This window comes from Diachasma alloeum, unplaced genomic scaffold (genome assembly GCF_001412515.2).
Source record: "Diachasma alloeum isolate Michigan unplaced genomic scaffold, Dall2.0 Dall_scaffold_00446, whole genome shotgun sequence".
Taxonomy (NCBI): domain Eukaryota; kingdom Metazoa; phylum Arthropoda; class Insecta; order Hymenoptera; family Braconidae; genus Diachasma; species Diachasma alloeum.
In genome coordinates, this window is record NW_021680585.1 from 72,562 (window position 1) to 89,573 (window position 17,012).

The following is a 17,012-nucleotide window of genomic DNA, read 5'->3' on the forward strand; positions in this document are numbered from 1 at the left end:
CCCGAAAAACGCGAAAATTTCATTTTTCTACCCCCTAGCACCCGCTTGGACCAGCCTGATAGACTTGATGATTTTTCTGGGAGTTGAGGGAGTTGCGCTGAATATTTTCTCATCAACATTTATTGGTGGTTTTGCTTATTATTAGTCGGAGATTTTTTTTCCCCCTGAAAAACGCGAAAATTTCATTTTTCCACCCCCTAGCACCCCCTTGGACCAGTCTGAGAGACTTGATAATTTTGCTGAGGGTTGAGGGAGTTGCGCTGAGTATTTTTTCATCAATATTTATTGGTGGTTTTGCGTATTATTAGTCGGAGATTTTTTTTTCGCCCGAAAAACGCGAAAATTTAATTTTTTCACCCCCTAGCACCCTCTTGGTCCACTCTGAAAGACTTGATGATTTTTCTGGGGGTAGGAGGAGTTGCACTGAGTATTTTTCCATTAACATTTGTTTGTGGTTTTTTTTATTATGAGTCGGAGAATTTTTTCCCCCCTGAAAAACGCGAAGATTTCATTTCTCCACCCCCTAGCACCCCCTTGGACCAATCTGAAAGACTTGATCATTTTCCTGGGGGTCGAGGGTGTTTCGTTTAATCTTTTTTTATAACAATGTGCTGGTGGTTCTGGCTATTTATGGTGCAGAAATTTTTTCTCCCCAAAAAAAAGACAAAAATTGAAATTTTCATCTCCCTACCACCCCCTTGGCCTGAACAAAGGGGGTTGATCATATTGTGGAGAATGGGGAGGCTGTTCCAGATCATTTCGGAATTTAGAACTTAAATAGGAACAATTTTCAGTTTTCGTATTAAGGTATGGGGCCCCACAAATCCTTGCTACGGCCCTGAACTTTCGCTGCCAAGTCGGCTGCCAACTTCAGCGTCATAGTACCTGTAAGTATAAATTCATATCTTGGTCAATCAAGCTCCCCCTACGTTGGGAGGATTAATAGTACAGATAAGATGACAAAATGAGGAGAAGATAGGCTCAATGTAAATACAAATGTACTTTACGTTCATATATGCAAAAAAAAAAATTGCTAAGCAGTTCCATCACTATGCTCTCCAAGAATGGAAATTTACTTCACGCATAGTCTGAATTCAAGTTCTAGAAATTAGATTATTATTTAATTCGATTTAATTAGATTATTATTAAGATCATTATTTAATTTTTTTTCCTCTGGCTTTTTCCTCTAACTTCCACGTATTGATAACCATTTTAATAATTATCATTTAGGAATTATCGCCGACTGAGTGGTTGATGTGGATATGTCGTCTAAAAATCGAATCAGTATTTTCCAAAAATAAGTTTTAGATGTTTTTACACTAGGAACAGTGTGTGTCTTAATTTTATTACAAGTTCCTGACGTTTGCACCATAATTATTCAGAAATCTTCATTGGGTATTACGATGAAAGAATAAATTGAAAACCAAAGCAGTGAACACGTATCAACAAAGAATAGTTGATAATTTGGCATGATTTCATAGAAAGTCGATGAAGAGCCGCCTCCTATTCATCATTCAATCAATTAGTTGAAAATCATTTGAGGAAGCCGGATAGCAAGTCATTCTTTGGACATTTCACGCAGTCCCGTGCGTGTAAGAATTGTTGATGGATCTTTTGTGACAAAAAAAAATCCTGATAATCTAAAAAAAACATACCTCAACAAATGAAAAGTATGAAAATATCTAGATTTGATCCTTCAAGAGGAGAACACTAACGTGAAGTAAATTTCCGTCATCAATGAAATGTGCTTTTTAACTTGTTACAAGGACAAAAAAATTATTAAGTCTTACCTTTGGCGGCCGCCATTGTAAATTTCTATATGATGTAGGTTAACATCAAACTCCGCACACACAGCAAAGAGATGATCGTAACATGATCTGTTTCAGTAATAATCTCAAACAATGTTATGATGAATTCAATAAATGGAGGGCGTGCTACTTGACAATATTTTCAGTAGCTCGCTCATCGGTGGTCAGAGCAAGACTGATGCCATTCGGCAATACGCGGGAGAAAGATGAGAGTGGGGGAACAGTCGAAATATGCCGACCGAGGGCGCGTTTCGCAATCGACTTAGTAGCAGTAGCAGTACTGTAACCCTATCTAATTTCGCTTTACTGCAGCTACAGTAGTTGATTCCGAAACGCACCCCGAGAACTTCACGCCAAGGCCGCGGCAGATGGAGGGCGAATTGTTTCTCACCTCAACAGAGTGCAAGCATGTTCCTCTGCTGCTGAATGGATAGCAGGGGATACGAGCCGAAACAAGAGTGAATACGCGTATCAACTTATTTTGTTTACACTTTCAGGTATACAATCTCTGAAAATTTGACGATTATGCCCCAAAATTGAATTGAAAAATAAAAGAAAAATATTTCTTGACGGATTGAGAAAAATATAGTTTTGTAATGAGCCAATGCTCATTAGTTTTATAATGTTGAAAATTATCTTGCAGTCTTTAGTAACTGATTGAGTGTCTTCACTTCAGAATTTAACACAAATCAATCCCCCCTACCATCCTCACGGAGGCAGAGACTTCCCACTGTAATTAAGGGTGGGAAGAAGGGTGAGAATACCATAGACATTAATAATTCGTTGACGTTCATTCACTGAATGATTCCATGAAATATTTCCTAGTATTAATCCGCGAGACGTCATTCCAGAATTGAGAAAAAAACATCGTATTTCCGGCGCTGGATCAATGCCCCCCCCCCCCCCCCCCCCCCCCCCCCCCCCCCCCCCCCCCCCCCCCCCCCCCCCCCCCCCCCCCCCCNAAAATTATCGATGAGTTCATTGATTGAATAATTATAGAAATTATTTATTAGTATCGAGTTGAGTGTCTGGGCTCAAAAATTTAGGAAAAATGAAATTGTCAACTCTCCACCCATGTATCGGGGGTGGAGACGTAAGAATTGCGGAGGGGATGGAAAGAGAGTTGAGAACGGGAGAGAAAATGTGAATGAGTCGACATTCATTAGTTCGATTTTTTAAATAAATTATTAATCAATTTTAGGTTGAGTGTCTTTGCTCTAAAATCAGGGAAAATCCAATTCTCATCCTCTTATCGATGGTGGAAACTTGACACAAGCGGGGGTGGAGAAAGGGTTAGGGATGCCATTGAAATTGGCGAAGAGTTGACGTTCATCATTAAGATATTTTTAGACATTTTTAATTAGTATTGAGTTGAGCGTGTTTGTTCCAAAATTGTAGAAAAATTAAGACCTCACCCCCCTATCGGTGGTGGAGACTTGAGAATTTTACAGGGGGTGGGGGAAGAGGTGAGGATGACATAAAAATGGTGAAAAAGTTGACGTTCATTAATTCAATGATTGAATAAATTGTTAATCAGTGCTGAGTTGAGTGTCTCTGCTCCAAAATTTAGGAAAAATCGAATTCCAACCGCCATATTGGTGGTGGAGACTTGAAAATTTCAGAGAGGGTGGGAAAAGGGTTGAGAATCACATAGAAATTATCACCAATTTGACGTTGATTATTTGAATAATCATATAAATTATTAATCGGTATTGAGTTGAATCGGCGACGATCATCATTTGGATCTTTTTTTAAAACTATTAATCACTATTGAGTTGAGAGTCTTTGCTCCAAACTTCAGGAAAAATCTAATTCCAACCCCCATATTGGTGGTGGAGTCTTGAAAATTTCAGAGGGGATGGAGAAAGGATTGGGAATCACGCAGAAATTGTCAACAATTTGACGTTCATTATTTTAATAATTATATCAGCTATTAATCAGTGTTGAGTTGAGTGTCTCTGCTCCAAAATTGAGAAAAAATCTAATTCCAACCCCCATATTGGTGGTGGAGTATTGAAAATTTCAAAGGAGGTGAAAAAAGGATTGGAGATCACGCAGAAATTGTTAACAGTTTAACGTTCATTATTTTAATAATTATATCAATTATTAAGCAGTGTTGAGTTGAGTGTCTCTGCTCGAAATTTAGGAAAAATCGAATTCCAACCGCCATATTGGTGGTGGAGACTTGAAAATTTCAGAGAGGGTGGGAAAAGGGTTGGGGATCACTTATGAATTGATAAAAATTTGATGCTTATTATTTGAATAATCATATAATTTATTAATCAATGTTAAGTTGAGTGTTACTGCTCCAAAATTTAGGAAAAAACTAATTTCAACCCCCATATTGGTGGTGGAGTCTTGAAAATTTCAGAGGGGGTGGGAAAAGGGTTGGGAATCACGTAGGAATTGTCAAAAATTTGACGTTCATCATTTGAATAACCTTACAAATTATTAATCGGTGTTGAGTTGAGTGTCTCTAAATGATATCCTCCCACAATTTCGAAGGTGGTTATTTGTGCTTTTCACAATCCTGCGGCGATGAATCACAAAAATTATTGTATCATAAGTACATGGATGATGACATGATTTTCATTTAGAATAGACGACGAGAACGGGGGATACTTTCGTTGTCTTATCACAGAAATGTGATTGCTCATGACTTCGAATAACCATCCATAAATCATTCCGACGGACATATGTAGAATACATTTTATTCATAACTTCCTCCAGATTTTGGGAATTAACGCCGACATTTAGACCCTCTGGTAACTCGGTATGCAATATTCCTCGAAGCTCCAAATGTTTATCCATCTTTGACATTTGAAAGTGAACAGGAATATCATTCAATTCTACCTTCTGCAGTTGTTCATTTCGTTCTCGGATCGTTTCAATCAACACCAATTCAGCTTCGGAAGTGATTGAAGAGGTAATTTTTCCAGAGCATGAATGTGTCGAACATTGACTCAGCTTTCTTTGTCCCATCTGTTTTTCCAACTTGGAACAATTAGGACCAGCGTTCTTCAACTGTTCAATTGGAATTCTCAATACATTATTTCGTGATGTAATTATTGGACATCCCTTATCACAAATTATTTTCGTTTGAATAATTGATGATTCCTTCAGAAGTCTTTCGCAAAGATTCCCTGCAGTAGATGTGCAATCCATAGTGTAACAACCAACTTCAGGATGACCAGATTTGTCATTAAAGAAATGGGGTCCCAAGACTTCATATCTCATATCATCATGTCGAAGAATGAACTCTGAGATACGTTACTTTCTACATATTCCAAGAAAGGCGTCACATCGGTAGCAACAGTGAGCAGAAGATGAAATAATGCATCAAACAGTTGAGTGTTTGATAAACTAATTCGAGTTCCAGCACTTCGAATTGCTTTCAGCGATGAATCATTCCCTGACTTTAATACAGGAATTGTATTGAGACTTTTCTTTGGTGTGTAGAACCCAGGTGGATACGTTTTTTGCAAATATGAAAATTTCTTCTTTTTCTTGCTCGAGTTACTATCTGCAGGAGGCTCCTGAGGTTTTTTTCTTTGGATTTCCTCCGTTGATCTCTGCTCTACCTCCCCATGACAAGCAGCGCATTGACGTTTCTCACCGTAACCTTCATCACCTATAGAATAGGAACACGGTGGGATGATATGTACAGCGCGTCCACAGTCCTGTACAGGAAGAAGACATAATTTAATCATCATAATTCAATTTCCAAAGAGAGAAATCCTTAAATTCGATCAAAAAAATATTCCAATTTCCAAGACGCAATGCCATTAAATTTAATCGTTTAAATGCAAACGTCGATTGAAAGACTCGAACTTTCTTCTCATTTCTTTTAAGAATAGAAATGTTTAATAGAGATGAAAAATTGCGGACGAGTTACTCCGGAGACAATACATCCAACTTTCTTCTACGAAACTGAATCTATTGATAATTCTGCAGGGAGGAATCAATTGTTCGAGTGTATTTTTTTAATTGATCAATGAAAGAACAAAAAATAGGCCGGAGAAAATTTTGAAAAATTACTACTACAGAAATTGTGGAAATACAATACAGGGAATGAACTTCTATAGAAAGGTGTCTTGACTTGGTGGCATTGACCATCCGGTTTGTTTCATCAAATCTCCACTAGTGAAACTATTTCAACCAAAAAAAAAATCGTGGAAGACAATGGCAATATTATGAATGATTCATACCTGACATTGATGTGATCCAGTAGGCAAGTTCCCCGCAGCACATATTTGACATTCGTCGATATGAAAAAATCCAGGATTCGATGAAAATGGAGAACTCTGATGCAATGGGCTCTGAACAGAAAAGTGTTCATCATCATCAGCGACATGAGGGTCAGTCATCCCCTCCTGTTGCATGCGAGAGCTTGATGGATCATTCAGTGTGTGAATAGAATTTTGAGTCTCCAATTGTTTGGCGTCATACTTATCCATCTTATCACGTGTACTATTCGACAGGGCATCAAGATAATCTTTATGTAGAGATATGAAATAATCAATCCTTGGAGCCTGTAATTTATTCAATAGCCACGTTTTAATAATATTGAAACAACTTTCGACCGCAGCGCTGGAAGCAGGCACTGCTCCATATTGAAACAAATCACGGGAGATGCAACTCCATAGAGGGAGCCATTTCAACTCATCAAGCAACTTCTTTGCGAATTCTGGTAAAAACAGTTTATTCTCCAAATCTCCTTCAGTTTTTTTTGTCAATTCCTCAACCACACCATAGATTTTTTGACCCCAGTCTCGCCACACACTCGGCTGAATATTCCTCCTACAAGTCTTTGGAAGCTTTGGAGCGTCCTGATCTTCCTGCTGCCCATCAAGCGGGAGCTCTGAATCCTCAAAAATATCTGTAGTGAAAATTTGCTCCATCGTTTCTTTCGCTTTTCTACACGGTGTTGGTTCACCCCCAGTCATAACACCGCACATAGAACGTAGTGGTCTTCCAACCACTCATGAACAGTACGAGCCGTCAGGGACTCTGTCAGTAGCTGGCCCAAGGCAATCTGTTGTCCACTTGAGGTTCGTATCACTGCGTGAAATAGGTGTAAGGGCCCCGTTTGAACTTGATCAATTTTTTTGAATGACCGAGTGACATTCGATGTTGCATCGATTTTTAAAGATGAATTCCCATTTTCAGCCACCCTGCGATGAATCTTTTGTTGTCCCGCAGTTGCATAGCTAACATAAACAGGCTCACATCTGACAGTATAAATCTCACCATTCATTTTTGTAGCTTTGAGAATTTGTACAGCTTTGATTGGATCCTTGTGTAAACGTTTCATTGCTATTGCTTCATGCTTCAACATTCTCATAACCGGTGACGAGGGTATTTGTGGAGGCTCTGGATCATTATCTCCCATGAGCTCGTTCATCATTTGCATCCTGATGATGTGAGGGGCTTTATTCTCCAATCTTTTCGCCAAATCTGCTCTTCGTTTTCCACGGAGAGGACGCTTGCTGCATTCTTCTTTGGAATCATCCCCCTTTATGACAAATCTCAATGATGTAACTTTGTGGTTCTCACTCATGTAGCAGTTGAGAACTGCTTTACATGCACAATGGCCTACGAAATGTCCTGAAGAGAGATCAAGTCTGAGATCATGATAATCAAAAGAGAATCCATGTTTAATCCGTGCGTGCTCCCATGCTAGATCTGTTAAATATGTCTCCCACTCATCTGCGTAAAGACATGGAAAGAACATTAATTTTAAAAGACGATTAGAGAAAATCGAAGAATCCTACCTGATAAACATCGTTTCCTGTTCCGTGTAACAATCGTCCCAGTGTCTGGATCGGTCAAAAATATCGGACGATTTTCTACGAGCTTTTTGAACTCCGAAAGTAGAACAGAGACCGTGAATTCAACGACATTTTTCCTGATTTTGCTCTCTGAAGTGTCGAGACACAAATCCACGGATTAATCAGGCGTGTGAAGGTTGTCATCGACAAGGACATCTGGTTTTTGATAAGTGGGATCTAATTTACACCGGACACCATTCTGATTACAGGATACGTAAGTATGAAGAGAACTAGCACTCTTGGACTGTCCCATCCTCCCCAATTTTTCTGCCATTTTCTGCCATATTTTATCAAGAGCTGATGTCACACTGCCAGAATCAACATCGAACAACTGGGCTCTATTTTCTGTTAGCACTTCCAGTATTATACTTGGATCATATTTCCTGCGTGGACCTCGTCGGCGTTTAATTGGTACTTCACACTCCATATCTTCCTCCATGTCCTCCATAATTGGTTGTTCACCGTAAATTCACTGAACTCAGCGGAACTGAGTTGTCAAAACTAAAAAAACCGATCGAAAACCCCTAAAAAATTAATTAAACTGAATATTTGTTATGCCACACGTTTCAATGTTCTCGAAAGTACTGTTATAACCATAAAAAACTGACTCATACTGACTCAGACATGTGATAATAAAACCTGTGTGGCGCCAGCGGACGAATTGTGAACTATAAGATTTGTGCATTCAAAACAATAAGATGGAAATAACTGGGAACTATGTAGAATAATTTGGTATAACATTTCATATAACATTTTGTATAACATTTCATAGTCGATAGTTTTGAAAGAATAAAAATCATAAATTCCTCACGTTTTATACCGAGCGAAACGATACAATGCGCTTGTATACCGTTCGCACTCGCTCCAACTTGCGGAATGGGCAGACCGATTCCTCAGTCCGGAGGTTCAATGCCATGTGGTTCTCACATTCTCAACTCAGCACGCGCGAAATTTGAATGGGACAGAATCTCTTCATTCCGATAGTGTGTTAATTTTTGAAAATTTGCATTATCATCTGGATTGAATAATAAAAAATAGGAATTTATCAATATCTTATTTGTCCTGCGAGTGTCGTATAACGTTTTTCTTCCCTGATTCACTCTGAGGTTATTGCAAACGCGTTTCTTTCAAATGATTGAATTCGGAATAGTTCTTGACGTGTTGTTTCTATTCTTGTCGAATCAGTAAAACAGTTAATTTGTGGAGACAAAAGGGTAGCGAAGAAAGTAGGATGGGCAAGGACCAGATAAATACGTCGAAAATCATTCCGAATTAAGTCACTTGAAACGAACACGCCTTCAAAAATCACAGAATAGACAAGCGAAAAAAAACTTTATGAAGATCCTACCTGTTTATTTAAGCCTCATGATTATGTCGAAATGTCTTTGTATATGAACTGATCAAGGAAATAGGATAGTCATGAATGAATAACGACGATTATTGGATATTGATGAGAAATTATGAAAAAGTTGATTATATTCATATTCCATTTTTTTTGCTCTATCGATTGACCGTTCTTTGATTTTGAAAAAAAATGTTGAAATATGGAGATTTAGTGCCGCCTCTTACAGAAGAATCAAGATTTTGAGAACAGCATGGTCAGAAATTGAGATGGAAATGTGATTCTATCTTCATTGCATATGAACGAACCAAGGAATTTCTTGACATTTGATGAAAAATGATTGACTATTTGTTACACAATTTCCATTGATTGGTGATAAGAGGGAAAAAGTCGAAAGAACGATACATCGCAGAATAAAATTCGGCTGATGCCGATTGTTGATTAATTTTCCACAACGACAAGGTTATATTCAGGCAATGAATCGAACCAGACTTTTTTGGGTGGTAGATATAGAGAACGCATAATTTTTTGAACAAAATGGAGACCGAAAAAAAAAGATGGTGGCACCGGTCTAAGGGCTGAAAGTCATAGCGGTACCTGATGCCTCCATTATGACTATGACTCGAACACGAATTATTTTTGTGTACCAATCGCAGAGCACACGATTTTTCGAGTCAATTCAAGTCATGTGATGAATATTTCAGGCACATCCGGTCGATTTCAAGGTTATAAGTAGACACCGAATGGAGCACGACTTTTTCGAGTGCCAGATACGAAGAACACATATTTTTTGGGACATAATGGAGAACGAAAAAAAAAAGATGGTGGCACCTCCCCAAGGGCTGCAGGTCATAGCGGTACCTGATGCCTCCATTATGAGTATGACTCGAGCACAAATTATTTCTGTGTACTCATCGCAGAGCACATGATTTTTCGAGTCAATTCAAGTCATGTGATGAATATTTCAGGCACATCAGGTCGATTTCAAGGTTATAAGTAGACACCGAATGGAGCACGACTTTTTCGAGTGCCAGATACGAAGAACACATATTTTGTGGGACATAATGGAGAACGAAAAAAAAAGATGGTGGCACCTGTCTAAGGGCTGCAGGTCATAGTGGTACCTGATGATGCCTCCATTATGACTGTGACTCGAGCGCGAATTATTTTTGTGTACTAATCGCAGAGCACATGATTTTTCGAGTCAATTCAAGTCATGTTATGAATATTTCAGGCACATCAGATCGATTTCAAGGTTATAAGTAGGCACCGAATGGAGCACGACTTTTTCGAGTGCCAGATACGAAGAACACATATTTTTTGGGACATAATGGAGAACGAAAAAAAAAAGATGGTGGCACCTGTCTAAGGGCTGCAGGTCATAGTGGTACCTGATGATGCCTCCATTATGACTATGATTCGAGCACGAATTATTTTTGTGTACTAATCGCAGAGCACATGATTTTTCGAGTCAATTCAAGTCATGTAATGAATATTTCAGGCACATCAGATCGATTTCAAGGTTACAAGTAGGCACCGAATGGAGCACGACTTTTTCGAGTGCCAGATACGAAGAACACATATTTTTTGGGACATAATGGAGAACGAAAAAAAAAAGATGGTGGCACCTGTCTAAGGGCTGAACGTCATAGCGGTACCTGATGCCTCCGTTATGATTATAACTCGAGCACGAATTATTTTTGTGTACTAATCGCAGAGCACATGATTTTTTAATTCAATTCAGGTCATGTGATGGATATTTCAGGCACATCGGGTCGATTTTCAGGTTATAGGTACGCAAAGAACCGAGCACGATTTTTTCTAATACCGGATATGGAAAACACATATTTTCCAGGACGAAATATGAATTTGAAAAAAAAAATCCATTCTCAGTTTTCTCAGTACAACTGTGAGCTGAAGAAACTTTCAAGTCTCTTCCCCCCACCCACCCCCTCTTTTTTTGCGTTGATCTTGGAGCACGTTTAAAACACATAATTATGACATAGAGTATTTTTAGATTAATATTGAATGGGATTTTTCAACCTTTGAAACCTCTCTTTGAAACCCCCTCTTTTTTCCTCCATCTTGGAGCACGTGAAAAGCAGATAATTATGGCGTAGGATATCTTGCAATCAACATTGATTTCGATTTTTCAACCCTTAACACTCCATTATACGTATTTCTGCGTAAAGGGTTTTCCTTACCTCCCTTCACCCCCTTCAACCCCTCATTTTGGAGCACGTGAAAAGCACATAATGATGGCATATGAATTTTATCGACGATCATTGAAAATCATGGTTTACCCTTAAACCCCTGAAGGGCTGGAGCACAATTTTTTTAATTTCAGCACCAATAAAACACATAAAAAACACTTAATTTTGGTGAAAAAAAAAGTGGTGTTATTAGCCATTGCTCCGCTAACTTTACGGAGGCCTCTTCTGGGAACGATTGATCGTCCGTTCTGAAACATTTGACTGTTTTACCGTGAATCTTCCCTTGACGAATTCAGTATAAACCTCGAGGTGTGACTCTTTCAACCTCAACATTTCGTTTAAATAAATGGGCACCCATCGTGCGTAATTGGAACGATCGAAAGTCAAAAATAAGGGTAAAATGTTTTTTACGGATTCTCCATGAAGATGCCAATTTCCCGTGCGATCACTTCGAATCACATCTTTCATCAGTTGTATCATGTTAATGACGTTACTATAATATTTGAAGAGCTCTGACTCATCACTTCTCCTCTCGATAAAATTCGAAAAATCAGACATGAAACGATCCATGGTTCCGCGGGATGTATTGAATATTGATTGAGCTTCCTCTATATTTTTTTCCGTGAAAGCATCTACTTGAGTATCAATTGATATGAGTTCAGCGCCGTATAATTCCATCCCTCTTTCCTCAAAAAACCACTTGGAGTCGTTGAAGGGCCTCGCCTAACATCAAAAATCCCTCAACTGCACGTGCATAATTCGATGTATTCAGAACTTGCTCTGATGTATTTCTCCCATAAGCCTCTGTTTCAACCAATAAATTTTGAATTGCGGTCTCTCGTAAATATCTTCCAATAGAACTCATAGCTATCTTGGTGAGGTGGAAATTGCCAAGCATTAAAACGAGATTTTTGAATTCGTTAGGGCGTAGTAATTGAATGTTTGGCGATGTGATACACGCCTTTATCGCAAAACACTGGGAGTGTGCTTTGTCGTAATTGGAAAAGTACATCATTAAAATTAGTTAATGTGGTATAAACTGTCGAGTATTCTGTCACTGGATGAAGGAGGATTGGCAAAAATCCAGCGATTCGTGTTGGGCATTCATCTTTGATGACAAGAGAATGAAAACCAGACCAACCGGGTATGAGCTGACGTTCTTTCTTGCGTAACGTAAATGGGGATTGGGAGAGATCTACTCTGGATAGAATCCATATAAGATCATCCGGTCTGATCTGATTGTGAGTAATTTTCTGGTGAAATCCAAACATCACTTATGGGAGTTTCGAGGTGATGACAATTGCCGATTTTGAATGGTGGAATTCTAACAGCTGTTGACATTGCAATTCTGTAGTGAATGTTCGCCTGTTGCGATCAACACTCGTTCGTGAAATTTTTGGCTTATGAGACATTCGGTGACTCATCCTCGAATATGGTTATCGCAGTATCATGCATGCTATCCATCCCGGAAATTGTATCTTCATTGTGATCACAGTTATCACATGCCGCTGTCGTAAATTTTTCCGTATCAAAATGAGCAGGTATAGATACATTCCCTCGGTTACTCTCCACCGTGTATGATGCCAAGGCTGCACGCCATCGTTGAACCTCATCATATGACATACTCACTCCAATGCGATTGAGCATTTTTACGAGTGATGCACTTTTACTAATAGCGTGAACAGAAACACCTGTCATCACGTGAAGTGGAGTCTTCTTCTGCCCTGCATGAGCGATGTAGTCAATCATTTGATACAAACTTTTGATTTTTAAAAACCTCAAGTATGGAATGCATGCACTTTCCGTCTCATCACTCATTTCGCCCTCGTCCTTTTCCATAGCCCGTTCCCCCTGCTCTTGCCCTTCTTTAGTACCATAAAATTTGACTAATTGTGTCAATTTTGAAAGGGAAATATTGAACACGGAGAAAAATACTAGAAACACTTTAGGAATGGTTATACCATCCCAAGATTGGTTCAAATCATTTACATCACCAAATCTGTCTGTCAAATCGAAATCCTCCTGTAAAACTTTTCCTCGCAAACTTTGTGCCGATTCCTTCACACTATTCTTTCCAACATACACACTCAAAGCCTCCTCCACCGAAATACTAGCCCAATAAACGAGTGTAGATTTATTCTTCCCCTTTGGAACAAAGAACTTGATCTTTTCCCCATACATGAGCTCCATCCGATTCTTTATAAATCTATTATCAATTGATGTGTTCAGAGGTAATGTAGATTTCACAATGGTAAAAATTTCGGTCAGGGAAAAGGCTTTGCCGGACCGGAGGTCCCTTTCCAATGCGAGCAAATTATCCTGAATGCATTTCTCCTGCGCTGCACTCACATCTTCTCTGGTCGCTTCATTGATATTTTGATTACTGCTTGTGTACAACAATTCATCCCTAGAAGTCGATCGTGAGTACTGCATTCTGTATGTACGCAAACAGTTCTCATGATAATGAATATCAGCAGCTAATAATCGCTCTGGGCTATCATAGAGTACAATTCTTGTAAAGATTTAATCTTGAAAATATTTACATATTCGTAAAAAACCATTCGCAGTCCCATGTTCAGTTATTATACACCTCTTCGAATCGCTATTACTTCGAACACGATTACAAATAATACAGGCTCTTTCTCCAGATGATTGTGACTATCCATGAACTCTACTACTTCTGTATACCTAGTTCTCTCTCTGCTCAGCTTCCTCACTGTTCTCTGCATCATGCTCTTGATTTTCTGATCTCTTTTTTATGACTATTTATTTCAACTTCTGAAACATACCTGCGGTAACATACATCCGTCATGTGATAATAGAAATCGGCATCTTTGGGGGATTTATCCAATCTATCTAGCACTACATCCTTTCGATGTCTTGCCGCTGATTCAATTTTATCCCGCCCATGACTCCCACTGGTCGTATTCTTCGATAATCCACAAATAATGCATGTCAATTTTTTCATAGAACCTTCATTTGATGACTTGTTTGGAGCCATCGCAATAGAGCCACACAACTGCACTCACGCACAGACACACACAGAAATTCTAACCTGATTTTTCTTTTCTAATATTCCAGAGGCCCTCGATCCACACTCGACCAGAGTCCCGGTGGTACTACCTCTGTTGCCATTTTTTCGTTATTATTTTCGTTCCACCAAGACATATCGAGCCCTATTGTTTATTTCGTGGACGACGAATTCCCTGAATTGACTGGAACTCATCGGAGTGAGTCTACTGCGGGCGACCAAAACAACGCGCGGATCCGCTTTTTGGTACTTCCCAGAAATCCCGGTAACTAATAATGCGATAAAATATATTCCTGAGTAGACATGAACGAATAAATGAAATAATCATATTATGTCGTTTATTTCTCCGTTCCCCGTAGGGAAAATGGGAGATTTTTGGTGAGTGGAGGTGCGCGCGACCGATGGACGACGTAGCGCGCGGCGCTTATAAACAAATGAGCATAACTCCCGATCTAATTATCCGGTTTAAAAAAATCAAAAACGAAATTGTTCCTTGGAATATAGGGAATGAAGTTGGTAAGAGGTATTTTTACGATAAATATCATGGTTATCGCGAAAACGCCGATTTTGTGCGAAAGTACCCAAAAATTGTTAATAACAATGGGTGTGCACAACTTTAGGCAAAAAACCCTGATGGATTCGGATTCCTCACCCCCAAAAACAAAAAACACTAAAAAATCCTCCCGACATACCAGTGCATACAGGAAGGGGGCCTAGCGTATGGATTACAACGTTTTGTCAATCTACAGGTAAAAATGACAGTAATATGTCCAAGTATAAACAGAAACCTGTGTAATTTCACGAACGAATGAACTTATAGGGATAAAAAAGACTTCGTAAGGTTGCATTGTAGATTCAGCGATGAAGGCACTCAGAAAGTTACAAAACGTGCCGTTTTCCAAAGGAATACATAATTGTTACTTCTATGAATTCAACGTTATTTTACCACTGAATTTTCAAGTATTTGATTTTTTTTTCCGGAAACATTCAACTGAAAATTTATCACATTCCAACGCATTTACTTTGTTCGTTACGAAATTACAACTTTATACCTTAACATTTCTTCTGGGATGTCAAGTGAAATTTATCGTTGTTTCATGGGAGTTTGAATGACACCTGAATTCTGAAGAATAGTACGAATCTCAGTAAGAATATTTCTTTGTAATTCATCACTTATATGAAACCCACAAAATATTTTTAACACACTGTCCGTAAAACGTCACACACTTCGGACCATCGGACACTTCGTGTCCGTCAAACGCCATTTACGGACATTGTGAAGAAAAATTATGTTCGTCACTCGGACGAAAACAACTTTTCTAACTAGTGTGATTGCATTCCTCGGCATTGCGTGGGCTTGCAACCCTCACACTTGCCAGAAGTTTTTTTCGACATTGTGACGAAAATAGCTATTTGTTCCCCCACAGTGGTGGTTGGCAGCTCGTAGATAACGTTCGAAACATTCGGATCTTATGTTAGATTCAATCCGAAGTTTAAATTGCATTAAACTTCTAACAGAGTAATAGTCTTTTTTTTCTTTCAATCTATCATTAGGCACACGAAAGTAAGCATCATTTCACCGCTGATGTAATAAATAGTGCTCAAACTCAAGCGAGTATTCTCACTTTTGAACCAAAAAGACCCTAAATTTTATACTCACATCCTCATCCAAAGGTATAACCCGGTGGGTTCCCTCTGTATCAACCAAAACAGCTGCGTGTCTCATTGGGCAGACAAGAAATTTGTTTGCATTTCTTGGGTGAAACTGAACTTTCAATATTGGCGATGGAAAACGATATTTTTGATCGCATTCACCAGACAATACATCCCAAATGCAGACATTATTATCGGTCGATGCACTGAGTAATTTGTGGCCATTTCTCGACCAACTGAGTGAACAAACTGGGTGGACATGGGCACTAATTATTTTAGCTATTCCACGAGTGAGGAAGTCCCAGATGACTATTCTGCCATCGTTGCATCCCACTGCTAACAAAGTTCCTCTCTTATTGAATGTGCATGTTACTGCAAGGGATATGCAGTCTAATGTCCCATCGAATTCCTTAAGTAAAATATGGTCAATGAAAAACATGAAAGCATTCAGAATATTCGAAATTGTATTGAAATTGAGGTTATGTTAAAAGAAATAGATAATTTACCTCTGGATAATTCTGACCAAAGGATTCTGAAACCGTAGAGAGAAATGATTACGAAATTCAGTGTTATTTATACGAGATATTTACAGTACTCACCGAGGAGTTCTAAATTCATTTTTCTTATGTAAGACAACTACAAATACCGGCCTTCCAGTACATAGAACCTTTTCCTGAGTTTTCAGGAGTGGATTATTTGATGTTTTATGGCGCCAGCTGTTCAGGACTAGGTCCACAGTTCCACGCAAAGAGGATTGACTAAAGTAGAGGCTCAGATCGGTGATTATAGGGGAGATGAGCAGGGCCTATATAAAGTGTTCAACAGCAAAATTCGTGGCGATGGCGCATTGACTACCGAAGAGGATAGACCTCAGTAGAGGCCCGGATCGAGGGGTTTGACTGACTCCAAAAATGTTAGTTGATACCCCACGGGAAAGGAGGCGTCCCAGTCGAATTGTCGGTAAATGTGAGTCGGGTGCGTGAGTAACTCGGCAGTAGCAGTCCTGCTGTGACAGGGACAGGTTCGAAGGGGGATTTTTGTCCTCCTTATACTCAATGTTTACTCTATGTTTTTCAGTTGATTTATTCGCCGACTAATTAATATTAAGGGATGAAACAAAGACTGTTCAATGGA

The 17,012-nt window shown here is 39.0% G+C and overlaps 2 protein-coding genes across 2 annotated transcripts in view; both read right to left on the reverse strand.

The window, feature by feature from the left end:
• Positions 1-16,720, reverse strand: part of LOC107042398 (retinoblastoma-binding protein 5 homolog) — an 81,053-nt gene extending 64,333 nt beyond the window's left edge. Inside the window, exons 1-3 of the mRNA XM_015263431.1 lie at positions 16,478-16,720; positions 16,385-16,410; positions 15,886-16,287 (exon numbers count right to left, since the gene is read on the reverse strand). Of these exons, the coding sequence (XP_015118917.1) occupies positions 15,886-16,287; positions 16,385-16,410; positions 16,478-16,496 (447 nt within the window). The 5' untranslated portion in view covers positions 16,497-16,720. The remainder of the gene's footprint in view (positions 1-15,885; positions 16,288-16,384; positions 16,411-16,477) is intronic.
• On the reverse strand, positions 4,107-8,262 carry LOC107042399. The gene is made up of 3 exons (XM_015263433.2): positions 7,583-8,262; positions 6,017-7,517; positions 4,107-5,488 (listed from the first exon to the last, which is right to left on the reverse strand). The coding sequence occupies exons 2-3, from the start codon at positions 6,764-6,766 to the stop codon at positions 5,042-5,044; spliced, it is 1,197 nt and encodes a 398-aa protein (XP_015118919.1). The 5' UTR covers positions 6,767-7,517; positions 7,583-8,262; the 3' UTR covers positions 4,107-5,041.
• Positions 16,721-17,012: the final 292 nt, after the last annotated feature.